The sequence below is a fragment of the Notothenia rossii genome, assembly GCF_949606895.1.
Source record: "Notothenia rossii genome assembly, chromosome: 3".
NCBI lineage: Eukaryota > Metazoa > Chordata > Actinopteri > Perciformes > Nototheniidae > Notothenia > Notothenia rossii.
Genome location: NC_136901.1, coordinates 40933763 through 40961262, shown reverse-complemented (window position 1 = coordinate 40961262; position 27500 = coordinate 40933763). Strand labels below are relative to the sequence as shown.

The 27500-nt window shown below is 40.6% G+C and overlaps 1 protein-coding gene across 2 annotated transcripts in view; it reads left to right on the top strand.

The window, feature by feature from the left end:
* LOC307031942 (uncharacterized protein) overlaps positions 1-27500 on the top strand; it is a gene marked incomplete at its 3' end in the record, with an annotated part of 37557 nt that overhangs the window by 9225 nt on the left and 832 nt on the right. For both annotated transcript variants that reach the window (XM_079669535.1, XM_079669534.1), the window contains exons 2-26: positions 4165-6412; positions 7864-7925; positions 8144-8182; positions 8268-8462; positions 9242-9540; positions 9775-9935; positions 13899-14033; positions 14397-14492; positions 14589-14611; positions 15634-16406; positions 19468-19590; positions 19683-19717; positions 19889-20041; positions 21267-21395; positions 21534-21572; positions 21790-21921; positions 22010-22136; positions 22998-23093; positions 23220-23254; positions 24575-24739; positions 25345-25479; positions 25559-25597; positions 25683-25823; positions 26517-26596; positions 26708-26731. In XM_079669535.1, coding sequence (XP_079525661.1) covers positions 4165-6412; positions 7864-7925; positions 8144-8182; positions 8268-8462; positions 9242-9540; positions 9775-9935; positions 13899-14033; positions 14397-14492; positions 14589-14611; positions 15634-16406; positions 19468-19590; positions 19683-19717; positions 19889-20041; positions 21267-21395; positions 21534-21572; positions 21790-21921; positions 22010-22136; positions 22998-23093; positions 23220-23254; positions 24575-24739; positions 25345-25479; positions 25559-25597; positions 25683-25823; positions 26517-26596; positions 26708-26731 — 5484 coding nt within the window. The remainder of the gene's footprint in view (positions 1-4164; positions 6413-7863; positions 7926-8143; positions 8183-8267; positions 8463-9241; positions 9541-9774; positions 9936-13898; positions 14034-14396; positions 14493-14588; positions 14612-15633; positions 16407-19467; positions 19591-19682; positions 19718-19888; positions 20042-21266; positions 21396-21533; positions 21573-21789; positions 21922-22009; positions 22137-22997; positions 23094-23219; positions 23255-24574; positions 24740-25344; positions 25480-25558; positions 25598-25682; positions 25824-26516; positions 26597-26707; positions 26732-27500) is intronic.

Genomic DNA, 27500 nt, shown 5'->3' with positions numbered 1-27500 from the left:
ATACTGAAGCTTCAACACCGAAACAGGAAGTCCAAAGTTAAAGAATGGAATATTAGTCCGACGGTGTTGCTATCAGCTGTTCCACCATGGTTGCTACCTTAACCTATAGTCGATGTATCATTATTGAAACGGTTACATTCAATGAAAAACAAAATCAATGTACAGGCTTAAGTGAACACTGTTCGACATGAACAATATGGGCACTTTGTAAAAATATTTACTGATGGATCCAAAAATAAAAAAAATGGTCAAACTAGTTGTGCATTTTATGTTCCTGAGTTAAAAGTCAAAGTGGGAAAGCGTACAAGTGATCACATTGCAGTACATACAGTAGAGATGATGGCTATCTCTCTAGCACTTCAGTGGGTAGAGGAAATACAGCCAATGCGAGTGGTCATTTGCTCTGACTCCAGTGCAGCACTGGAGAGTATAGACAACTTCTCTTCAGAATGTCGTCAGGATATTTTATATGAAATTTTACACATCATGTTTAGGTTAGTTCATCTGGGAATTGTTGTTCAATTTGTGTGGGTTCCATCACATGTGGGTATTAGAGGGAATGAAGTAGTGGATCAACTGGAAAAATGTGGTTTGAAAGCAAACCAGATTGATATTATGGTACCCATCAGTAGAGCAGAAGTCAAATCTTTTACAAAAGTGGTTATCAAGCAACAATGGCAAAATGGGACAGTAACACCAAAGGAAGACATCTATACCAGATACAAAGGGAAGTAGGAACAGGAAGCACTTGGGGGAGTAGTAGAAGAGAACAGAGCATTAACAGCAGGATAAAATTGGGACATTCTGGATTAAACTAATCTGATTGGAAAACATCCAAATGGCAATTGTAATGGTTGCCAACAACCAGAGACAATACATCATGTATTTTTTAGCTTCCCGGATTATAACAGACAAAGATTCATTCTGAAAACTGCACTGGAACAACTCAACGTCAAGGACATGGATTTCAAGTCAATATACGAAAGTAAATCAAGAAATGAAGCAAACAAGCTGATCTTCAAATTCCTCAAAAGCACTGGTCAAAGGACAAGGATCTAATATGAACATGTAATGACTCAACAGTAGGTGGCGATATATGCTCCAAGTGGAAGCGATTCGCCATTAAAGAAAAGAAGAAGATGAAACAGGAAGTCGTCTTCATAGAATTTCCTGCCTGCTAACTAACGGCTCGAAGATGAGTTTTCACACATCAGCGACGCAAGAAATACACAAATAACGGAAGGTATGAAACAAACCACGATATTATAATAAAATCCGGAGCGAAACAATGCTTAATAAACTCGATTATTAACCATGTACATTTAAAAACCGTCTTTAACGGTTGTTATGAACCGGGCCGTGCTGTTAGCTTTAGGCTAGCAGCAGCACGCAGGACTAGTTTAGCCATTTTATCTGTATTTTTTTTGACTTGCGATCAGACCATAATAAACGCGAGGAAGTAAACATAACTTTTAAACAAAATGTCAGATGTTTTGTTGTGTTTTCTGTGTGTTAAAATGAGATTTGGACGGTCTTAACGTCTCCAACGGTCGTGCTCAGGCCTGTATTTTATATCAAACGGCTGCGTCACCATCAGAGGCGTACACAAGTACACTTACTCAAGTACTGCATTTTAATACCATTTTAAGTAAAGTACAAGATCTGAGTACTTCTTCCCCCTCTGTGCAGCCCATATGTGCAGGTTGCAGTGTGTGATCACAACTGTGTGTGTGTTCTGCCATCTGTAAACCTGCTTTGAATAAAAGCGTTATCTAAATTCAATCTAGTGTAATTTGAAGATGTGTTGTATGGTGTCTCAACTTGCATTGACTTATATTTGGCTATTTTGAGTGGAAAAGGGTATTCTCACACTGACAAACTATGTTCAAATGTAATGTAGAGGTAGATCAAATGTTGTTGTTGATAGTAAAGTTGGGTTGATTTTAGAGATTTACCGGTATGGAATTGTTTGCAAACTTAACCTGTTTGATTTAATGCAAACTGGCATTTGTTATAATGACACATTCTGGCATTTTAGCCACATGTATTAGCCAGCCAAAAGTAGCCTTCAACAGCAGTCTGGTGTTTGGGTTCAAATCATACCAGTTTGAAGATTTGTACACCTGTCCAACCCAACCCTTGACGGAGAAAATGGCTGGTGTTGTGTCTCCAGGATTTTCTTCTACACCATCACCCCTGTTAAATCACAACCAACATCAAGCAGAACTAAAGTCAGTCTGAATGTTGCCTTCACCTAAGCCTGGGTAATCATGATCAGGGATAGACATTAAGGGTAAAATGTCACTGGCCCTCTGGGCCGGTGGAATTGTATTATCACTGGCCCCACCATTGTAACCACTGGCCCGGTGCATTCGTCCAAAAAAAATCGACTTATAATGAAGAAAATTAACACATTTGTTGCAATAGTCATTTAAGCACTAACTACATTACTACTTGTACTACAACATTTGAATCATCAGTTCTTCCTCATATTCCTCAATTGTTCATATTTGGTTTATTAAAATAATGATATTGTGGTCATTGTTAAAAAATGTCTGCTATTATTATGAGTATTATTATTTGTATAATGCGCTTTCTGCCTTCCTGTCATTAGGAGTTAGACATGTAATGGCTATGTAATTGATTTGATTAGAACCTTCATTATCCTAAACTGCTGGGACATTTCTCTATAGCCAATACCTTTATATTGTCTACTCTTCACTTACTTGTCAGCATAGGTCGGCATTGATGTACAGAGCCGACAGAAGACCTTGTTTATATTGGCATCATATTGAGAGGTGCAGTGACGCGTCCTAAACCAGGAAGTAAGCTGCTGGTTCCCTCGACAAAAAGCAATGGGATTTCTCCACAGGGTTTTGGAAAATAGCTGGAAATAAGGTCTGTGGAAAACAAACCTGTTTGATAAATGCACGTTTTGTTCAGCCGGATAATCTCCACATGTCTACCCTACTTTTATAATTTTCGAATCATAAATCTAATCGATAGATTATAAAAGGGTTTTAGGACGCGTCACTGCACCACTAGAAGCCAACTCCATCGATCAAGCTGGCTGAAACTTTCTCTCCCTCTTCATCTCATGCTCCCTGTCACTCTCCTTTAACTCCTCCGGTAACTTTATTTTATTTGAAGATTGTTTTTTGCCCGGGGCTTGGCCGGTTACCGCTGGTATTAAAAACATTTTGGCGAATGGTTAGGTGGCGCGATAGTCTGTAGTGAAGGAGCGCGCTCCCGCTCACGGAGCGCTCCGCAGCAAACAGCTGTTTGCTTTTCACCCAACAACGACAACCGACTCACGGAACTCTATGTTGTAGCGTTGATAAACGAAACAATTTAACTAAATTGCTAGTCAAAATACCAATACCACAGGACAATTATTTTAAAGCAATATTTTTAGTGGGCAAGTGGAAAGTACGTTATGCTGGCCCGGGGTGTCTAAATAGTGTTTCCGGGCCAGCGCGCCATTTATGATGTCGATCCCTGGTGATGCTACTGTCAGGGTTAGTTCAAATGTATCATGAGCGACATATCCTTGTATTCAGTGTTCGACACAGCTTCTACGTCTCAGAGTTGCTGTTTTGTACCAGATCTGCCAAACTCTGACATAGGATTTGTCGGCTACAAAACAATATTCTCTTTTGTTTGTCTTATGGAATGAAAACACTTTTTTTTTACGTGTCTTCAGAAGAAAGTCAAGATATTGCTGACTCTTGTAGTACGGGAAGTTTAATCCTATTACGAATGTCTTTCACTACCATTACTCAGCGCAGTGTTTTTGGGTTGATCTATCAGTTTATTTTAATGCAACATTCTGCAATAAAAATAGCAATTGTGACTTATTACATCGTGCTTTGCGTGTCTGCTGGTGCCACTCTCAACTCTTTCCTTCACAGTTAAGCATTAATAGGAAATAAATAAGTTTGTTTTGGTATTTGCTGTTTTCTCTTTTTCTATGCTTGGTGCTTTTGCCTCCTCTGTTCTTCGTAGTGTCGACCTGGAAGAGAACAACAAATTAAATGTGTGTTCGACAAGACCAGAGTGGACAACTTGAGCCAGGACCAACCGGATGAAGGATTTGACCCGCCCAAGAAGCCGCAGCCCTGTCCCATTCATTAACCCCTTCCTTTTTGTTTTCTAACTTTTCAGCTTTGCATTGGTATCGGAGCGTTGTGCCCCCTCTCCAGCTGCAGGGCCCCTAACTGGCCCCCTACTCGGAGGCCTCCCAGGGTGCGCGCTCCTGCTGCTGGCTCAACTGAAAGCCCAGCTAGCACTGACGCAGATAAACAACGCTTTCACCGTCCGCAGCCGACCGTCGAACTTGACAACCAGTTCAAACACCCTTTCTCCCTTTATACCCACAACAGCCCCCTCCCCAACTGCAGCGGCGATCAACCTCCTCAACCTTCTGAAGATCACAAACGCCATGTCCCATCCAATGTACAACCCCTATGCCCATGGGAACCAAAGTTCCTCCCAGGGGCAGTATGGACTCCCTAACATCCCGGCAGAGAGGGACCCTCGGAGGGTAGCCTCTCACCTTCTTCCTGGGTCTGGCTTCGGCCCTGCCGGAGCTTCTCCTGCGGCTCCTGCCAAATCTGGGGCGATGCTCCCATCACTGCTGTCCCCATCACTGCTGCTCCCATCACTGCTGTCCCCATCACTGCTGCCCCCAAACATGAGCTACAGGCCTGACCAGGGTCGGGCCAACATAGATGAGAACATAGAGAGGTCCATAGACATGCAAATTAGCAGGGCCAGAGAGGAGGTGAGGCTTCTTAACCAACCAACACATCCGCCCATAGACCAGGGCCCTCGCTATACCAGTCCTCCAAGCGAGGGGTTTCTCTCCTCACAAGGCACAGGGAGGTCCTCCTACCCAATGCCCTCCAGCTCTGCCTCTGTAGGACAAAGAAAATCAGGAGCTGAAAGTGGCACTAGCTCAATGGACTGGTCATCACTCTTCAAAAGGCCCCCTTCTGAAGATTACAATACATTTTATCCACCACCTGCTTCGTCCAACTATGCCAGCGCTGATAACGGTAGGTTTAATGCCTCCAGTGAAAGAGAACGTGACAGGCAGTCCATTCCAGGCTTAGGTGATGGTTTTGACTACCCGCGGCCAGATAAACCTGCTCCTGCGCCTACAGAGTCCAGTCGACCCAAGTACACCTCTGAATCAGCGTCCAACATCCTTGTGCACTTTGGACTTCAGAAAGAGGACTTGGAACATCTCATCTCCTACCCCGAAGACCAGATCACCCCCGCTAACCTGCCGTTCATCTTGAGGCAAATCCGCATTGAGAAGACCAAGAGAGCCACGGATGACTCTCAGGCAAAACCCCAACCCCCCAGAACTGTGAGTGGACTGGACAGTCAACATTTGAGCAGTTCTGGAGGGCCAAGGATGCGGCAGGAGGAAATATCATCAGCTGTTAACCAGCTAAGTAAAGTGATAGACTATGGACATACTGGCAAATATACAGGAGGTGTTGGAGATGAGATTGGGAGAGCCAGTGGTGGTAGTGGAAGTCTGATGCAAATGGACACTTACGATAGTAGCAGACGCAGTCGAGAACTACTGCAGACAAGCTCAGCGGAGGTGAAAAGCAGTGCTTTGGGTTCTTCACGAGACCAGACGAGCTCTGTTTCCAGTCTCAGTTCTTCATACGGTTCACGGCTGAGCTCTGGGGCTCCCCAAATCCATGATCAGACTAAACGATTGCAGAACCCACCAAATCAGACTCCCCAATCCCTCCTCAGCTCTTTCTCTCTGCCGAAGAAAGACACAGACATCCGACTTCTCAAATCTGAGCCCCCTAAACACGGTACTTTGAAAGAACTACCTGCAGATCGGCAGCCGACGTCCAAAACCCAACCACCTGTTTCTCAGTACCACGGTGTGCACCCCAGCAGACCTGGCCTGGTGCTCATTGGCAGTAATCAGGCCAGTGGCACCAAGGTTCAGGGTAAAACTCAAGGACAAGGGTCTACAGTTCCGGAGCAGATGAAAAAGCAGCAGCAACCAGTTCAACGGCAGCAGATGCAGAATCAGCCGAGGCAGCATCAGGTTCAGCAGCATCAGCACCAGCAGCAGCATCTAATACCGCTGATAGGACAATCTCTGTGGCCACCAGGTTATTCTGTGACTGGTGTCATGCAGCATCCTGGTGGTCTTTTCCCCGCCGGTGCTCCTCCAGCTGCAACACAGCAGATCCCGGGCCTGATGAACCTCCCTCCTCCGCCGGTGCCAGCATCCAAGACGCAGACTCAAGCAATTCAACAGGTCCCCATAAGTGTGCTGACTGTTGCCATGATGCATGACTATGCGGCGGCCTCGCCGAGAATCTTTCCACATACCTGTTCTCTGTGTAACAAAGAATGTACTCGTATGAAGGTGAGTAGAAGTCTGCACCCTGTTCACTTATGGAAGTTGTGGGTTTGTTTTCAATTTGTCATCAATTTAAATGCTATGTTTTTTTATGTCTTTGGGAGTTGGAAAAAGGTTGAACAATGTGAAAGGGGATCCATTCAAAGTATTTATGTAAAATATTTTCTGAATTTACCAACAATAACTCAGAAATGCTGGTAAAAACACTGTCACCACGTATAACCTTTGTACCACTTTTTTTTGTGTGTGTGTGTGTGTGCGCAAAAAACAAAGTTACAAACGTATTATTTTTTATGACAATCATTGGTATGTAGTAGCAATTGTCAGATTTACACTTACTTTTTAATATTGCATTGTTTGATGAAATGAGATGCGACCAACGTTTGAGACGGTTTTTGAACAATGGACCAAGAAGACGTGCAAAGATGGCTGTCGTTCCCTTTTTATCTTTTTTCTGCCAACATTTGTATTTTCATTTCTACATTTTATTTTTTAAATTAGATAGAAATTGTCACTATCTTTTGTTCCTAATATTGGAGCTCTCGGTAAAACATTGTTTTGTCCAACATTAAGTATCAATCTTTTGTTGTAATACTGATACTACTATTTGAAGCTTAGCCCCTCTTTTCCCTCAAAAAAGTGCCCAAAAGGAATTCCAACTGCGAATACATCCACCCCAAAGCATCTTCATGAATCACGCAATCATTTAGCTTTCACTATCCACCCCTTTTTGCAATTCACATTTTGTCTAAAAAAAAAAAAAAAAGATGCACCGGCCCACCCCTTTCCACATCTTCCTGTCTGAGTGATTTCTGCTGAGATTACCTTCTACAAACATCAGGAAATCTTCTAAAACCCCAGAGGACAGAAGAACCAGACTGTGATCGTACCATCAAGAACCCAAGAAGGAGAAATTGTTATGTTTGTTATTGGCACCCCTGTATGTGTTATATTTCAGGCTAAAGAATTGCTGACTTTTTTTTTAAAGGAAATTGTTGCCAAAGTAGGATTTCATGTCCCTTATTTTGTCCATAAGATAACATTTGTTTTGGCTTATATCAAAGCCACCATTTTAACACTTACATCTTTATATACTGTTGGCTACTGTCTCAGCGTCTCTTGGGCTCCCGATTGTTCCTGTAATCTGAAAGACTGCTGTTGGCTGAAGGTTTAAAAAAACCATATTTATTTTGTTTGTTGTATTTTTTTTTTTTTTTTTTACATGAACACTTATCAACAATAACTGATTTCTACACAAGTGGGGAGAAATGGAAATGGACATTTGAAATTGACACTCGACAGAACGACGTGTTCCTGTTACCTCTTTAAGGCTCCTGATGTCTAATAAAGGATATCTGTTTTCAGACATCACAAAAAGGACAGTTCAGATGTAAGAGCCGATAACAGATGTGTCGATAATGAGTTCTATCTAAATGCTGTGCTTGTCATTCTAATAGGATTGGATCTCACACCAGAACACCGCCCTTCACCTTGAGAACTGCAGACTCCTCCGAACACAGTTAGTCTTTTTTTTTTTCTACGTCCATTTCTGACGACTGTATCCCAGACTACACTGGGAAGCATCATTTCAGTTATATTTACACCAACTGTGGATTCTATTTACTTAAATAAGTGTCTTGACTAACAAGATTAAATAATAAAACATATTTGCTTTGTAACCTAAGCCTCTTTTTGATCTGTTTTTAATATGCATGTCTGTTTTTTCTTTCTTCACAGACACCCACTGTGGGATGGTGAGATAGGGTTCAAATCCAGGTACTGTGAGATTTTATTTGTCTTGTGCATACACATTTGGATGAGATCCTTCACTGAGCTTTTTCTCGTCCATTGCCCCCTTAAGTGCTGCAGATAAAGATACCAAGCCCTCGCCCAAAACCTCTTCACAGTCTTACCAGCAGCGTCAGAACACCAAACGTGGAAGCCGCTCTCGTTCTTATTCCCATTCGCCAAGCCCCCGTTGCCATGGCTCGGAGGGTAAAAGGGAAAAACGCAGGAGTTCATCGCGCTCGCCGCAAAGCTCCAGACACAATCGCAGGTGTGTGATGCATACATTCTTATTAGACCAATAACAGTACATTGCCATTACAAAATATGTTCCTCGAGAACACATGTGTCAAACTCAAGGCCCGGGGGCCAAATCAGGCCCGTGGTGGATTTAATTTCGGCCCGCAGGATAATTTCTCATTACTATTAGATCTGGTCCGCCGGTATATTGCACGCACACCTTCACTCCATCCTGAGGGTTTCCTCAGCTCAGAGCCTGAGCCCAAACATTGATGAACTTGGACCAAAGATGAGATGCCAAGTATCTGGCTTGACCTAGCATCACAGAGCAGCAAACTGAGTTTCAATGGATGTTTCCTTCTGCACTTTGTTTCTTGAGACAAAAGGGCATGTTTGGTTTTTTCTTTGAGGGAAATAGTTTTGTTGAAGCTGTTGTTGGCCTGTGGAAAAATGTAATCCTAAGAAATGAATCCGGAAAAGCTGCAGATAGAGCCATAAGTAATGAATGCAACTGATTATTTAATGTTTAATGTTGTTTTTATGGGCAATAATTTAAGCTTAGTTAGTTCCAGGTTTAATATGTGCAATAAGTTAACTTCAATACGTTTCGCAATAAACATTGAACCAGTCCGGCCCTCGACTAGTACCCATTTATTTTATTTTGGCCCACTGAGTGTTTGAGTTTGACACCCCTGCTCTAGAAGATTATCTGCATCAGCGTTAGCATTTAGCTCCCCCTGGAGAAACCAAAGCTTGAAATGTTAACTATGATTCTGGATTATCATAATATTTCATCTGTACTTTCATCAGGTCCCGGTCTCGTTCATTTTCTTCTCGGTATAAGTCCTCCCGCTATCGATCACGATCAAGGAGCTCTGAGAGAAAATGGTCGCCAAGGAGAGACAACCAAAGGTCCTCACCAAGGAGGAGAGACGACAGACGATTATCCCCAAGGAGTAGCCACGAGAGATGGTCATCTCCGAGCAATAGCCGCGAGAGACGATCACCTCTGAGGAGAAATGACGAGAGACGATCGCCACAAAGGAGGAATCGGCAAAAGAGGGAAAGCAGTGCAGAAAACCTGGCTAAGAAACTCCTGGGAGCAACAGGTTTGAGAAATTCACAACATTTGAAAGACTTGTAGCCCAGGTTTAAAGATGTATTGTGTGTCGATTGTACCCTTGAATCTCAGAGGCAATAAGTAAACACAAAATAAGAGGACCAAGTACTAATCCCTGTGGAACACCATATTTGGCATTTTATTGTATGCAACGTAAGAGAGTACCATTGAGGCCGAAACACAACAATCTTCCCTGACACTCTTTTTGTTTCCCTCTCTTTAGCTGCGCAGTCTTTGGCGAACCCTTCTGACCTGGAGGCCGTGGTTAAATCTCTGGCTCCTGCCTTACTGGCCGAGCTAGCCAAGCTGAAGTCTTCAAATGCATCTTCCTCCTCCTCCACCTCTGCAACAGCAGGAAAGCCTAGGACTAAAAAGCCCTCTAAGGTAAATCTGAAGAACATGGCAAGTCATAGGTGTGCAACCCCTGGCACGCGTGCCACCACACCGCCAGAGCTCGTCTCCCCGTTACCTGCAGAAGGAAGCTATGCACGCCAGGATTCCCGTGGGGTCTTAAAAAGGCATACATTTGATAATCTGAATTTAAGGCATAAAAAGGTCTTAAATATGACCAAAAAAAATAAGAAAGGTCTTAATTATGATTTAGAAGGTCTTAAAAATGATCAGATTTGAAAGGTACTTCTGTGTTGCGATAGCGTCTAAATGTGTTTTGGGGGAAATGTCCGGGCTGCAAAGTAACCAGGGCGGTAATAGCCTTTCAGTTCCCCCCAACAATTTGTATTGAATTAAATTTAACAACAAATTTAAATGGGGAAGTGTCAGTTCAACCGTATTTGGTTGAAAAACATCTAATTTAGTGCTTGGTTGAAACCAGTGGAGGGGAACGTGTTTGAAGCCCGCCGCACCTTTTGCAAAAGAAATTAGCGTTTGTTTTGCTAATGGAGCGTTAGCTAGTGCAGCAGCTCCCGCAACAACACTGGGGGACTTCTGGGCGACGTTTGGGTCTACGTCAACCCTAAAAGCGGAGGTGCTGTTGACGCTAAATACCGTAGCTAAACACCAAACTTACAACAGCAACGATTAAATAGTGCAGCCAAGGCAGCAGAGCCTCACACACACACACACACACACACACAAGGGCGGCTAGATTATGGCAATAATCACGATTATGTTGGTCAATAATTAATATCGTTATTAAATTCATCGACTTTGAAAACATCCATTTATTGAACTTTAAAACAAATAATAATTTGAACAGTATCTTTGTAACTGTTTATTACCCTGAACGTATAATTCAACGGAAAAACCAATACAAAAATTAATTAAATAAATGATACATTTAAATAAATAATAAATACCAATAAACAAGATCAACAAATATTTTTTAGCGCACAATTACACTAAAATTAATTAGATCAAATATGTTGTATTGCACTGTCACAACCTAGCAAAGCAAAATAATCGTTTTTTTCAATTATGTTGTTTTTGTAATTGTGGCAGGCCAAAATCGTAATTGCGATTTAAAATACGATTAATTGCACAGCCCTAACACACACACTCTCAAGCACACACAGACACACACACACACACACATACACACTTGTTGTCTAACACGCTAACACAGTTCTGTGTACTGTTATGCTGTTATGTTCAGTCATTGTTCTTATGTTGAACATGAATACATTTACTTTGTAAGTAATTATGGGACGTATTTATTCTTTCATAGCAATTTTCCTTCATACTTTATTGCCGTGAAATAGGTCTTAAATTCTATTCAAAGTGGTCTTACATTTTAATTGGTGAAACCTGCAGGAACCCTGGCACGCAACGCAGCCCTGTTCTCTTTAACTCCTGTAGAATTCCTGCAATCAGGGGTATAGTGCTCCCGGAGCGCTCCTGCACTTCACAAATTGCATGGCTACCCATAAGGAGCTGTACAAATGCCGCAGTTTTTGCGTGGCTGTGTCTTTAGTTGAAAGCCCAGTGGCGATCTGCTCATCTCGATCTGCTCATCTCTCAATCAAATCACTCAAATCCTGCAGTGCCAGACGTGTCCCCCTGCTTAAGCCAGTACATGTCCAGGCCCGTCTGAAGTTTGCTAGAGAGCATTTAGATGATCCAGAAGAGGATTGGGAGAATGTCATATGGTCAGATGAAACCAAAATAGAACTTTTTGGTAAAAACTCAACTAGACGGGTTTGGAGGAGAAAGAATGCTGAGTTGCATCCAAAGAACACCATACCTACTGTGAAACATGGGGGTGGAAACATGATGCTTTGGGGCTGCTTTTCTGCAAAGGGACCAGGACGACTGATCCGTGTAAAGGAAAGAATGAATGGGGCCATGTATCGTGAGATTTTGAGTGACAACCTCCTTCCATCAGCAAGGGCATTGAAGATGAAACGTGGCTGGGTCTTTCAGCATGACAATGATCCCAAACACACCGCCCGGGCAACGAAGGAGTGGCTTCGTAAGAAGCATTTCAAGGTCCTGGAGTGGCCTAGCCAGTCTCCAGATCTCAACCCCATAGAAAATCTTTGGAGGGAGTTGAAAGTCTGTGTTGCCCAGCGACAGCTCCAAAACATCACTGCTCTAGAGGAGATCTGCATGGAGGAATGGGCCAAAATACCAGCAACAGTTTGAAATCCTTGTGAAGACTTACAGAAAACGTTTGACCTCTGTCATTGCCAACAAAGGGTATATAACAAAGTATTGAGATTGTTGGAGCACCACCCAATCGAGTGGTTGGAAGGTTCGATCTCCTCCGCGCCGAACGTTGATGAGTAGTCTTTTCAAGGAAAGGACTCGAACACCGAGTTATGAGATAAGCAATAAGCTAAGCTTAATGGTGAAAGCAACAATGCAAAATACAGAGTACTCTGCAACAGTACAAAATACAGAGCACTCCGGGCTGAATTCTACCACCGTGTGATATACGTATCAGGACGGTCAGTCAGAAGACAGCGCCGAGTATGAACATTGGAACAGCTTACATACAAATTCTGTGGGAGGAGTTGTTGCGGTTGCTCCCTAGCTATTTGTTATTGGCGATTTCACTTCTGGGCGATCCCTAGGCAATGAGTCAGCAGCCGTTGACTCCGTCTGGTTCGCCCCATCTTCTTACATTAGCTAACACACGATATCACATGTTCTGCCTCTCTGAAAGCTATACTTGTATATGTTTAAACGTCATCGTCTCATGACATCCTTAGGATTAGTTAACTAACAAAAGTTAATTGTTCTTATACCCTAAGGCCTTCTCTGAACTTCCTCCAACCTCGAAGTCAGCTCACTTAAAATGAATACATCTATTGATAATTCAGAACGACCATTGTCCCTCCAACTGTGTGACCCAATCGTCTCTTGGCATCTTTAGGAGTCTTTCAGGATATGAATTATCCAATTAACAAACTATACGTCTGCACATGAGCGCACATACATTTCTTTATATTAACTAACCCACCAACATCCTTATCGTTTCTTAGCTAATGCATGCTGGATATGAACCACTAACTAACAAGACTTTAACTGTATTATATCTGAGGAAGCCCTCTCTTGGAGTTCCTCTGACCTTTACCAATTTACTTAACATGGGTAAACCTTATAACACAAAAGTGGAAGAAAAAACCATTTGCGCTAATCTACTTCTACTTAAAATGGGACATCATTTTAGGAATATATATAAAAAACCTCTCTATAATTAAGAGGAAAAAATTGACTCGTCCATTCAAGTTTAACACGCATCCTATATATCAGGTGACATTAAAATGAATATACCAAATAATAATACGCTGTATTAAACTTTCTGCTATAACACGTTACTTTAAGATGAACTTTTGTTATTGACCAAATACTTATTTTCCACCATAATTTGCAAATAAATTCTTTAAAAATCAGACAATGTGATTTTCTGGATTTGTTTTTTTTTTCCCTCATTTTGTCTCTCATAGTTGAGGTATACCTAGGATGAAAATTACAGGCCTCTCATCTTTTTAAGTGGGAGAACTTGCACAATTGGTGGCTGACTAAATACCTTTTTGCCCCACTGTATATGTAATTTACACAGTGCCTGTAAACCGCAGGAGAACGCTGGCATTTGTCCTCCTACTTGAAAGACTACGGAGGGATAGGGTCTGCAAAATTTGTTTATTTTGGGGATTGACTGGATGCTCTGACCGGTCCTCTTCCTGCCTGGCGCTATGCGACGCCTCGCGTCAAATAGACCAGCCACCTATTTTTTGCCGAGACGCTTCTGGGACGCTTCTAGTCGTAACGCAGTGGAATTGGTCACTTCTTTAGTAGCATGCATTTTGTTCAAACCATTTTTAAAAGACAAACGGTTTCAGCAGTCTATTTTCCTAATTACGTGTTTCTCTTTCTCTTTCTCAGGATGCTGAAGTTCTACCTGAAAACGTTGTGATGCTCAAATGTGTTCCTAGATCCCTGTCTTACACAGATATCAAGGATGCTGTGGAGCAATTTGGAAAAACAAAGTCAATTGTAATGTTTCGATCCACATGCGAGGTATGTTTAATATGCAAAAGATACTATACAATGTAAGTTTCCTCTTGACATCTGTTGCTTTTATCCACAGTGCTTGTGTAGCATTGACCAGGGAATTAAACCCCTAATCTATCTGCAAATAAATCTATACCGGGGTTGAACATTTTATACATTTTAACATAAAGTGTTGTGCACTTTAAGAGCAAAATAAAAGGGTCCGATCTTTGATGAACCTGTTGTAAACCATTTTAGGGTCATCATTTTTTTAACCGTTTAGTCATAAACTCATCGGTAGTACAAAATAGATTCCCAAATCTAATCCACTGATGCTTTTGTTTTAAAAGTAACATACAAATATGTGCTTTTGTGTATTTGCCCATGTAGGTAGTGGTGCGTTTCGAGAAAGCAGCAGACCCGAAATTAAGGATCCTTGAGGACTTTGTGGTGAAAGGAAATAGGCTCGTAATTGGCAGTGAAAAGGTATCGCCATTTTTGACTTTCTGTCCCTGGATTATGTAAATGTTCTCATTTCTTTGCTCCAGTTAAAATCACAAATCTAAATTATTTTGTTTACAGGAGCACAGGATTCCTCGTCAGAAGTAAGATATATGTTTTACTCTGATCTCTTTTAACCGTTTTTATTATCTTTATTACTACAAATATGGTTATTTCCTTAGTTTATTTATATCCTTGTTGAAAATAAAAATGTACCAAATGATGTATTTATGTTTCTTTGCGCAGGGGATGGAATAATGAACAACATATAAAAACTAGGGCTGTCAAGTTAATGCCATTTTTTTTTTTTTTTTTTTTTTTTTAACGCCACAAATGATTTTAATGTGCGATTAACGCATGTGCATTTGTCGTCGTCCCGCACCATAGTTTCAGAGACCAAAGGCTTGGCGTTGTCGTTAGTTGGATGGTGGGAGATTCTAGCGAGAGATATGGATAAAAAAAACAATGTTTTAAACAGCAAGCAAAGCCCACAGCTGATGCTGACAGCCCCGCTCCTGCCGCTCGCTTGCGGCAGACCACATTTTAAAGTTTGCTAGGGAGACACCTGTACAACAACAGCGATAGCTAAATGGGTGGCTACAGCTTAACATTGTGGAGGACGAGGCGCTGCTTTAGATAATTCGGATCGCATCCAACGTGTCGACTGCACATCACATCGCATTATTTTGACCTTAAGTGGGAACTTCAGTCTCATGCTTTGACTGGTATGAAGACAGAGGAGCGGCATTTAGCTGACAACTGTAAACAGGCTTGTCTGTTTGAGCAACTGGCTCAGTGCAGAGAAGTAGACAGGGTTGGGAGAAAGTGAAGAGAGAGAGGTTCCAGGTTGTTGTATTGAAAATATTCAGGAGAATATTTTGTCATTGTTCCAATGATAATAAAGAAACATTTGCATAAAGCATATTTGTCCACTCATATGTTGATAAGAGTATTACAAACTAAAAAAATATTCCTCTAAGGTACATTTAGAACAGATAAAAAATGTTCGATTAATCGCGATTAAATATTTGAATCGACTGACAGCCCTAATAAAAACATTAATACCTTGATTCTCAATTTGTCAATTTTCTCCTGTTTAACCCATGTCATTATTTTTCCTTTACAGAAAACCTGCCACATCCGAGTCCTCCAGACCTCAAACTACAGCTAACACCAAGCCTCTTCAGAAAGACCTTAAAAAATCTCCTGGAGCTGCAACAGGAAAGCCTACCAATCAGAAAAGTGCAGCTAAAGGCCTAACGGGTGCCACTAAAGCCAAAGTCTTGGTTTCCAAAGTGAAAAACGTCTCTACCAAGCAGATATCTAAAACTGGAAAGGTTCCTGCGAAGGGAGCTGTGAAAAAGACTGTGGTGAAGAAAAAACCTTCCACAGCTCCAGAAAAACAGCCTGATGTCGGAAAACCATCTGAAACCACAGGTCAAGAAGCTGTGCCGAAAGACACACCTACTATTGTTGTTGAGGATGATGATGATGAAGATGTGATCCTTATTGAACCCCAGGAAGAACATGACGAAGCTAAAGATGCAGGAGATGCTAAACCAATGGAGGTTGAGGGAGTGGGAGTTAAAGTGGAAGAACGTATGGATGTTGAAAGTTGTTCCCAAGAAGAAACTACTACAGAGGCTGTTCCAGAAAATTCAGCAGACAAATGCAGTGAGAGTGAACCAGCAGAGGAGACCCAGCCGATGGAAAGCTCCCTCAAAGCTTCACCAGAGGTCAAGCAGAGCACCGTCACAGAGCCAGAGTCCACTGCTGAAGCATCGGAGACCAACACCGAGGCTTCAGATGCTCAACAGGAAACTGCAGGAAGCTCCACCGAAGCACCTGTGGATGCACATCTTCCAGAAGTAGAGGTGGAGACGAAAGCAATTCAGAAAGGTACGTTTGATAGGGACTTGTTTATTTGGCCCTTGGCATATTTTTAATTTCATAATTCATTCCATGGGTTAGGGTTAGTTAACCAGGGCTCGACAGTAACGGTTGCCAGGTTGCCATTGGCAACCATTCATAACAAATGTCAACCACTTATTGGCCTTTGGTTGCCATCAGTGGCAAGCAGTTTTTAACATAAAGAAACAAGGACAGCAAACGGCTAAATGTGCACCCCAAAATAGATAAATGTTAATTATTTGTTGTATTAAGAGTGATATTTAATTATTGTTGCGACCAGTCGGAACCTGATACTTAAGTTGCACGTGCATTGGTGTGATTACGTTGCCAGAAAGCGATGCACGTGCGCGGTGCGCCTTGGGTTTGTTTTACAAAAAATGGCGAAGCAAATTAAGTTGTTTGACTGTGGGGTAAAAAGTTCGGCCAACATTCGGGTAACATCTCAAATGAATGTTCAAAGTGATTTGACTGATAAAGTGCAAGGTGAACCCAAACGAAAAGCAAAGGGGACTGTTGTCCATTCACTTCCGGTAAAAGTTCCTTCAAAATAAGAGTCCCGATCTTATTACTACCAAAATAAAAGTGCAAAACGAAACTTTACCATAGGAAAATATTGGCATACAAATATGATCACTTCTATAAAAAGGTAACACATTTTAAATATAGTTATACATATGAATAAATAATTTACAGCATTAATAATTAATATCTAATTCTTAACTGTGAATGGTTTTCATGTATTTAACATTAGAAAAGTATTAGTCTGGCCAATCCAAGACTTCGATGCTGAAGGGGCAATGGATCTATGGTGGGGGTCAGCACAAAGGTCAAGAAAACCCACATTTGAAAGGGAGACCACCGATGACCAAGAAACTAGTGATCTGTGAAGAACAACAGCTGCACTACTGGTATTCAGTATACTCGCAATTATGGGTGGACAAGTTTACTACCACTTAAGTTTCAATTAATTGTGTTAATTACTTATTGTAAAGCCTTTGAACATTCTTTTGTGTCACATATTCATTATTAAGTTGATGTATAACTGTATAGTATCTTAATTATTTAAAATATAAGATGTCTAAAAATGCCCACCGTATTTTCAGTTTTGGCAACCAAAAGCTGAGGCCTGGCTGCAGGCCTGGCAACCACTTTTAAAAGTTAGCGGTGAGCCCTGTTAACTCTAAATGTAAATAATGTCCTGTTTTACATCGTGCCTAAAGCCGTTCAATAGTGTTTTATTGTTTGAGATTATAGATTTCTTATCTTCAAGGCCTACTGTATATGTTCTGCTTTTTAATACTGCTTTAATTCTATTTTTAGATGTTTAAATTCTAGTATTGTTTATTTACAGTCTTTAAAGGTGGGGTAGGTAAGTTTGAGAAACCGGCTCGAGATATACTTGTTGTTATATTCCATGGAATGCTCTAAACATCCCCGAGAGCAATGAATATCTGAAGTGCTTTGACAAAAAATTCATTAAAAAATGTCATCTGTGGAAGCCGTAGTACTGTAAAAAGCACGACCAATCATTTTAGCCGGGCCGGCTAAAGTAACTGGATGGCCTACCTGCCTGTCAGCCTTCCATCTGTGCACAAACTTATCTCGTGCCCTCATTGGTCATGTGCGCGTTCCTGTGTGTTGGAGGAGGGGCTCTGGAAGGAAGTGGCAGATTTTTTCCGGTTGTGTATTTTCAAATTCTAGCGCACTCGAGCTGGTTTCTCAAACTTACCTACCCCACCTTTAATTTCTACATGTTTTGTTTTGTTGTTAATGCTGCTGCAACCATGGATCTATAATAAGAACTGGATACAGCGTGGGAGGCGGGGCCTCGTTCATTCCTATGAGAGTTGCTCATTGGCGCATGAAGACGAAATGGCCCACCTTTTGAGAGAGTGAAAGGTCACAAAAGTATTCATATAATCATATAATCCGTTCTTATTGTGCATCCATGGGTAAAGGTAAAACTCGAAAAAGTAGTACTGAACACGTCAAATGAACGTGCCGGGCGGCGCGGTCCCGTGGGTTAGATCTGCGTTCATAATGCCGATGAAAATAACTCAGAATAACGTTATTTGCACATTTTACAATTTGAGGGCCGAATGTTTTTAATAAGGGCTATACAAATGCTCATACTGGGTAGTTCATTTAGTTTAAATCGTTGGATAATCTTTTTTAAAGACGTCTCTTTCCCGATGTTAGTCAATGGGGGAAAAGTCTTTCCGGGCCCAGCGACTGATACGGAAGTGTAGTACCGCTGTTTGGCCACAACAAATATTTTCCTCGGAGTCCGATGCACTTCCTGGGGGCTTGGCTGCAATGCAAACATTTCCCAAATTGGGATCAATAAAGTATCTCTTAGTTTAGATGATTTAGCCTCTGCCTCCTCTTACTCTTCTCCTAACAAGCACTGGTAAAAGCCCTTGGGAGAGCAGCTTCTCCCGGTATAATAAAGCCAGATATGACCCAATAGTTGAATCTTCTTGTCCTTAAACGGAGTCAAAAACAATATTTTCTTCACATCAAAACAGGACATATTTCAGGCACAGCCTCAACGAGCAGGAGGGACTTCTTGGAGTCGATCTAATGAACCAATTAATCTCCGCTAGGGACAGGATTTGCCGTATCTTGTCGTATAATGACGATTTAAACATTCAGAACTGAGCAAGAGAACCTCAAAGTTGAAGATGTGTCACGTACGGTGTTTCAACATTGTCAATTCTCTCTCCATAACCTCCAATAAATCTTCAGTGCCTGACATCATTTTCTCTATGTTCCAGTTCTTTGGATGAATAAATACAAATATGGCGTGCCCTTTTTTCAGGAAAGTATAAGGATGGAAACATTGAATATGTTCATTCCCAATGACTCAAACCAGAGTCTCCGATAAATGAGGGTGTCCAAAAGTATATGGCTTTTTGGATAGCCACGCTTTAGCTTTCATTTGAATTGAAAATGATCTTGTATACCATTATGTTGACTTAAGGTTATGTTAAGCTTGTGTTCACCTCTTCCTGACATTAATCTTTTATTTCAATTTGATCTTTTGAAGGTCCTGGGACTAAAGCGAAGAAACAAAGCGGTTCACGAGCCGAGAATGCCTCTGAAGTATGTCAAGATGAATCGCTGACTTGCGGGGAACTTGTAGACAAATACCTCTGTCCATCGAGAATAAGTAAGAATTCCTCAACATAGTCTGCATGCGATTATACATTTAGCCTCTTTTCTCTTATTTTGTTTCACATTTTCATTGTCTCTCTTTCACAGGGACGCTGTTGCCGGAACTCTTGTTCAAGGCACTGGTGGGTTTCCTCAAATCCTTTTTTTTCCTAAAGATATAAATCAATTTAGTAGACATGTCTTCAGTCTTTTGTACCATACTGCTCCAACACCATACAGTTTACTCTGAACTCAAAACATCTTCATTAAACAAGCAACCTGTAATTATGACCATCTTTTCCTCTTTTTTCCAGTTTCTTAAAAGGAATGTCCCGCACATGCTCATTTCCAACCTGCCGGATTATCGCGAGTGCAGCTACACTTTAAACGACATCGTCCAGCAACTTATTCCATATACAGCTGGCTGCTCTGAAAGATTAATCTATGCCTTTCCTCAGTCGCGTTTGGTAGGTACACGGTTATAAATCTGTCGGTTTGGTTTATTAATCTCGTGTTTCTGCCGAATTTTATTGGGTTTTTATTTTTCCAAGATCTTATATACACTATTACTAATATCTTATATACACTATTACCAATATCTTATATACACCGTTACCAAGATCTTATATACACCATTACCAAGATCTTATATACACCATTACCAAGATCTTATATACACCATTACCAAGATCTTATATACACCATTACCAAGATCTTATATACACCATTACCAAGATCTTATATACACCATTACCAAGATCTTATATACACCATTACCAATATCTTATATACACCATTACCAAGATCTGATATACACCATTACCAAGATCTGATATACACCATTACCAAGATCTTATATACACCATTACCAAGATCTGATATACACCATTACCAAGATCTTATATACACCATTACCAAGATCTGATATACACCATTACCAAGATCTTATATACACCATTACCAAGATCTTATATACACCATTACCAAGATCTTATATGCACCATTACCAAGATCTTATATGCACCATTACCAAGATCTTATATACACCATTACCAAGATCTTATATACACCATTACCAAGATCTGATATACACCATTACCAAGATCTTATATACACCATTACCAAGATATATACACCATTACCAAGATCTTATATACACCATTACCAAGATCTTATATGCACCATTACCAAGATCTTATATGCACCATTACCAAGATCTTATATACACCATTACCAAGATCTTATATACACCATTACCAAGATCTTATATGCACCATTACCAAGATCTTATATGCACCATTACCAAGATCTTATATACACCATTACCAAGATCTTATATACACCATTACCAAGATCTGATATACACCATTACCAAGATCTTATATGCACCATTACCAAGATCTTATATGCACCATTACCAAGATCTTATATACACCATTACCAAGATCTTATATGCACCATTACCAATATCTTATATACACCATTACCAAGATCTTATATACACCATTACCAAGATCTTATATACACCATTACCAAGATCTAAAATACACCATTACCAAGATCTTATATACACCATTACCAAGATCTTATATACACCATTACCTGTTCCAGACTGTTTTTATGCATATTGAAAGACTTGAAATGCTAGCAGTAAAGCCAACAGCAGTTGTATTCCTCTGTTTTTTTTCTCAGGCATTCATCTGTGCGCCATCATGTAAGCTTGTGCCGAAGCTAGTGGAAGCCTGTCAGAAGAAAGAGTTAAAGTTACATGGTTGTGACCTTGCTTGCAACGCCATAGAGCCCCCATTTGTAATGAGACCGGTAAGCATTGAGACAACCAGGGCTGATTATTATCCTAGTCTCCCAGTAGTCATCCGTTCAAAGAAAGATAAAAAATATTGTTTTACCTAATTATCTGCAGGTATCTTAACACTGTCTACTCTAATGTCTCTGTTATAGCTTGGGTTTTATAACTGGCTGATGAAGCTGATCGGTGACGTAAGTAAAACACAGATACACACACTCCTAACTTGTGCTCATTCATAAACTTTATGATCAAGTAAAAGTAAACCTAAATTCCTTTTTTTTACCCTAAAAAATGTTGAGTAGAGTTATATATACCTGCATTCAGATACATTAAAAGCTCATATTAAAACATTGGCTCTTTTCTTGTTAACTTTGCGGTTTGCTTGTTCACTTCCGGTTCTTGATGCAGAGCGTGGTTCGTGATGGAGAGAAAATAGTCCTCATCAACAACATTTCACGGACAGATTCCCAGAAGTTGAGAGAAACTTTGAAAGAAGTTGGTATTCATTCTGTCAGGAACTTCCTCCCTCTGCTCGAAAAGGTATGAACCAACACATGCAAGGATGTGGCTTTTGAAAAAGGACGTCCTTTTTGTCTTACCTGTAGGTGTGTGTGTGTGTCTGTTCCAGGTATTTATAGAATTCGATCTCCAAGCTGATGTTGATCGACTCGGAGCTTGGTACAGTCAGAACGGAGACCCCTGCCACGAAATCCACAGACTAAAAAAGTTTTTCCCAAAAATGCTTCCACAAAGTGGTAAGTCTCAAAGGGCCTGCTTTTTTAGGGGTTTTCCCTTCCCTGTAGTGTGTTATATTGGTTTTTATTGCATGTAAATGGTCTGCAAAGGCTAAAATCCCTGTGCTACCTCCAGAGGGAGTTTCTCTCCCACACATCCCCCCCACATTTCTGTATCAGTGATATGGCAATGACGAAAATATAAAATACATGTAGACACTTCTTTATTTTTTTCATTTTCGCTGTACAACAAAGACTAATAAACAAAAGACATTCTGAGGACAAAGTGCCAGGAATATGGGGTTAGATTTTTGTATTATAATTTGTGGGTAGATGTAAATAATTTTGAATGGTATTGTCTCTGTATTGCTCTTTACCGGCACCTAACCCTACACTTATTGCCGGATGGATGTCGAAATGAACACGGAGTACACATTTTATGGATTGTTCTTACTTTTTACTCCACTTCATTTATGTATCACCTTTAGTTAATTCCTCATTTGTTTTGCTTGTACCATCTTATACAAATACGCAGTCACAATCTCTGAGAAACTTATATCATGCCTTGAAACAATATAATGCATTGGTGTATATTAAACTAGCCAACAGTATAAAAAGGACAACAAAACCTTCAACAATATTATCCGTAAACATCTACATTAGTGTAATGACACAATAAATTATGAAGAGTTATATATTCAATATAGGCTCTACACAAACTAACTATCACTATGACATGATGATGATAAAGAATGCACACAACGTACCGCTGTCTATTATAGTAATTGAGTGAGTTTTCAAATCTTTTGAATGCATTTGTGGAAAGTGTTTTACATTTACAATTTACACACATATTATTGACACAGCTCTAACCCCATACAGGAAACACACCGCAAGAAGAACCTGGAAGTTTTTTTCTCACTCTGAAGAGTCACCCCTTCATGTTTCCTACCACGACTCCTACCTTTGTCATTCCTGGTAAGAGACCTTGTTACAATATAATTTCCACAAGTTGATTATCATGACCTCATTCAATGGGATGATCTGATACTACCATGTTTACGTATTCAGTAGAGTAACAGATTGTTTACTTTTAACCCCAAGATTACCTGACAGTCAGAGGACAGGACGACATTGAGGTAAGCACATTTTAGTTCAGCTTTCCTATTTTGTATAATATACATAGTTTAGGAGGACCTTTTTATAATATTGATCCAGTAGCATATGAGCTATTAGGTGTGCCTAATGTAAAAGCCTATACATTTCCATTTGTCTTTACTACTACTGTGTCATTATTACGTTGTAACAGGACTAGGGGTGCATACCGGTTCCCTGTATTACCAAAATACCGGTTACTGGCGGCTACGGTATACCGTACAGAAATCAGATCCAGTTTTCGATACTTTCAATTTTTTCCATTTTTTTTTTTCCACCTATATAAAATGAGGCGTAATATCCTTAAACTCACGCCCAAACCGCCAGCCAATCAGACTGCGCGTCTTGCAACGGCTTCGGTGATTGGCTTGATTGCCAAGCAACGCCCTTCACCTTCCTCCCGAACGTCTGAGCCTTTTGGTTAGCTTTCGTTTTTTCATTAGCTCGATTTCGCCACGAAAATCTAAAGTGTAGCTGCATATGACTGCCAGTCTGAATGGTGGGGTCTGTAACCACTGCAATACGTTTATTTCTGGGAAAGGCGGCAACACATCCAACCTATGAAAACATTTGCTACTGTCACATAAAATCAGAGTACAGGAATGTACAGTCTTCAAGCCTGTGTTGTCAAATGTGTTTTTCATTGTTTGTTCAGTACTAAAAGGTCTAAGTCCCACAATTAATTGTAATATTAATTTGACATGTTAACTATATCATAAAGCGCTTCAATTTTTCCCTTATGCAACATGAAAGTATCACGATATGTATCGGTCGAGTATCTGTATCGTTCAGTGGTATCGGTATCGTACAGGACACATAGGGCATTAACTGAGGATCAGTTATTCCTTATTCAGTTATGTTGATATTATACAGGAGACTGTTCCAATATGTTGCTAACGTTACAGTAATTTCTCTCTCAAATGTTCCCGTAAAGACACGCATAAAACAAAGCGTATGTTAGCAGTTCTAGGGTTCATGCTGAAGACGGAGAGATATACATAGCACAACTGAGCCAAGAACAAACGTCAGGGAAACCTATAATGTTCCAGGTGTTGTTCATTTCTTATCCAATCAGAGCAGTCTATGCTGCAGAATCAGCATGAGGCGGAATACAGTATGTTAACATTTTCTAGTACTGTATTGACTCGAATGTAAGACGATCCCTCTTTTTCAAAAATAATCCTTGATAATCCATGATATGGCGTTTCACCACGGCAGTATTTAGTTTAGACAGTAGCTGCCGGGTCCCGCATGAGCTCAGCCCCATGAATCCACCATGCGTTGTGTATGTTGTGTTTCTCCAGAAGGCCAGTGGTAGTGGCTCCATGTTTCCCACCATCATGTTGACGGGTCTACCAGACGGATTCTACAAATACGAGGAAGTGGCAAGGTTGTTCCTGAGCTATTTCCCCCAACAGGACCTGGACTCCTTGTACTACAACGTGCTGATCTTACCGCTGCAGAAGAGGGTAAGGGGAAGACCAAAAGTCTAATCTGTATAAACTTCATTTATTTATTTTATTCGTTTATTTGGCTATTACTGAACACTTAATACATGAAATGTGCCAAGTGTAAATATGCCGGATTTAGCTTTGAGCTACTTTCCATCCGCAGTCCCTCACATAAAACATTAAGAAAATTACAAACCATAGCAGTACAAATACATAAAATGCAAGTGTAAGAGTAGAATACCGAAGTATTTATGATATACAATACACAATTGCACGTCTGTTTGTTTCTCAACCATTGTTTGAGTTAAACTAGAAACAATGCAACGAAAGGTTCTATGATTGGTGGAGAGAAAGGTGTAAAAAGTACCTGGATGAATAAGAGTAGAAACACTATGGTTTCAAATATTCCATTGAACTGAAAACATGACTTAAGGAACGGAGTATTCGTCATCTTGCTGCTAGATAGTTTCTGACTGAAGAGTTGGCGCCACCTACCGCTTATCTTAATGAAACAAAACCTAATAAAAGCATAAGAGAGTGGAAGAAAAACATCACATTTCTCCTTCGCAGATTACTTCTCGATTCGATTAAAATTGAGATCTGTTGTTTCTCTTCACCTCTAGGCCTTTGTGTTATTCGCTGACTGGACGATGTGCTGCAAATTTGCTCAAAGTCACATCTCAAAACCAGTCATGTTCGGATGCCACACAATCAACATTCACTTCGTCTTGGAACCAATACTTCCTGCATCCAGTGAGGTACGGACTCCTTGGACAAAACACACTGCGACACCAGGGCGGGATAACAATCTGACTTGTTGTTGTTTTGTGGTTGCAGGAAATGATGTACACGACTATGATGAAGTTAAGCGACGGTGTAAGTCTTTAACAACACGCATGTCAATCTTTTGTCGAGTGTTTCTTCTCCTGCTCATTAACACCACCTTTTTCTGCTTCTCCAGAGAGTTCCAGAGCCAGAGTTTCTGCAGGAGCGCTTGTTGCGTGTGCAGTTTCGCGATTGCCAACGAGTCGTCATCACCGCGGTTTTGGATCTCATTGTCTCCGCTGCGCCATATGTCAACTTCCTGACGCTGGCCAACAGGGTACAGGAACACACACCTCCGCACTTTTCACACTTCATTGTTGCAAACACTGCCATGTGTCGTCAGACCTTAAGTCGTCTTTACAAGTGTTCAATTTAGCTCCCTTGGAATCTATTCAAAAGCTTAAAAATGCATTAGATCTCTCCGTTTTTTTGTTTGGTTCAGTCTTTCAGTTAAAGAAATATATATTCTGGGATCAATCATGATTTATCACAAGTTTAAAATACTAGAATGAACTTGTATTTTAGGGGGAGATTAAACAAATACACATGCCGTGCTGTAAAAGAAATGCATGACAAACTGGCAAGAGAAATCAGAGGGTTTTTAACTCTTAATTTCTGGATTACTGTGATGAAGTCCAGCAAGTTTCCGACACTTAGCTCAAGATAAGATAAACTTCATTGATCCTAAAATGTGTTCGTTACAGCAGCATGTTAAAAAAAGGCATCGCACTTAGTTTGAAAAAAGTAATCAAACGTAAAATATGAACTTCTTAAAAATAGAAATGGAACTAAAAATTAAACTATATATATATGGTATAAGTTCACCGTGAAAGACGACAACATAAAGCATCAACAAAGCTGCTTTAATGGTGCGGTAGTATTCATATTGTGAGAGTGTGTTTAGAGATTGTGTGATAGGTTTCTGTAATTGATCTTCTCCCCTCCTCTGTGTCCATGATTTCTTCTTCAGATGTACATTGAGATGGCCGACTCCAGTGGTGTTACTAAAGTGTTTGAGGAGCTCCAAGCTATCCCGGCAGTCGCACATTGGTAAGCAATTAAAATGTAGGAGCGTAGAATTAAATTGGATTTTGTACGTGTTCATGTATTTTTATTCCCTGATACCTTTCACTGACAATAACCTTTTGTTTCTCTCTTTAGGGATCAAGTTCAAAGTATTGAATCGTGAGTATAACTCTTCTTTGAATACTTTAAATGTGTTAAAAAACACTTTAATTTATTGGGCTTTAAAGGAGATTACTGACCAATGACTTCAGGGTCACTGAAAGATAACTTATTTTGAAAGAAATTCCCTCCTGTTGTAAGATAACATATACTTTGTTGATCCCAAATTGGGAAATGCTTTTGTTACACTAGCATGTTTAAACAAAGGCATTGCACATCATTTAAAAAATATAGTAGAAAATATACAAATGTAAAATATCTCAAAATAGAAAATTAAGCGGCACTAAAAAGGGAAATATATTCAATATAAGTTGAACGTGAAAGACAAATATCTGTCAAACAATATGAAGGGCAAAATTACAGCTAACAAAATGTAAAAGTAGGAGTGTGTGAGGAATGTCATATTTGAGGCCCTGGCCACACGGAGACGAAACGAATCGTATCCGCTATAGTTCTATCTTATAGACGGTTCGTCCACACGAGGCCAACAGGGAAATGTGGATAACGATAACGGGTCCCAAGGTGGGTAGATCTGTGGACGCAACGCTCTGTGGGGCCAAACGGCTCTGTGTATACGCCCTACACGATCATTTCCTGATAACGATCGCGTCATAGCCCCACCTCTCCCCACCTCTGCTGCTCACTCCCGTCTCCATTCATTCTACTGGGCCGAGAGACGGAGCTCCGGGGGCGGGGCTTAAGGGGCGCATGCTCTGTGAGCGCACATACAGGTTCTTCTGCTCTGGCAGCCAGGCATGATGGGTAATCT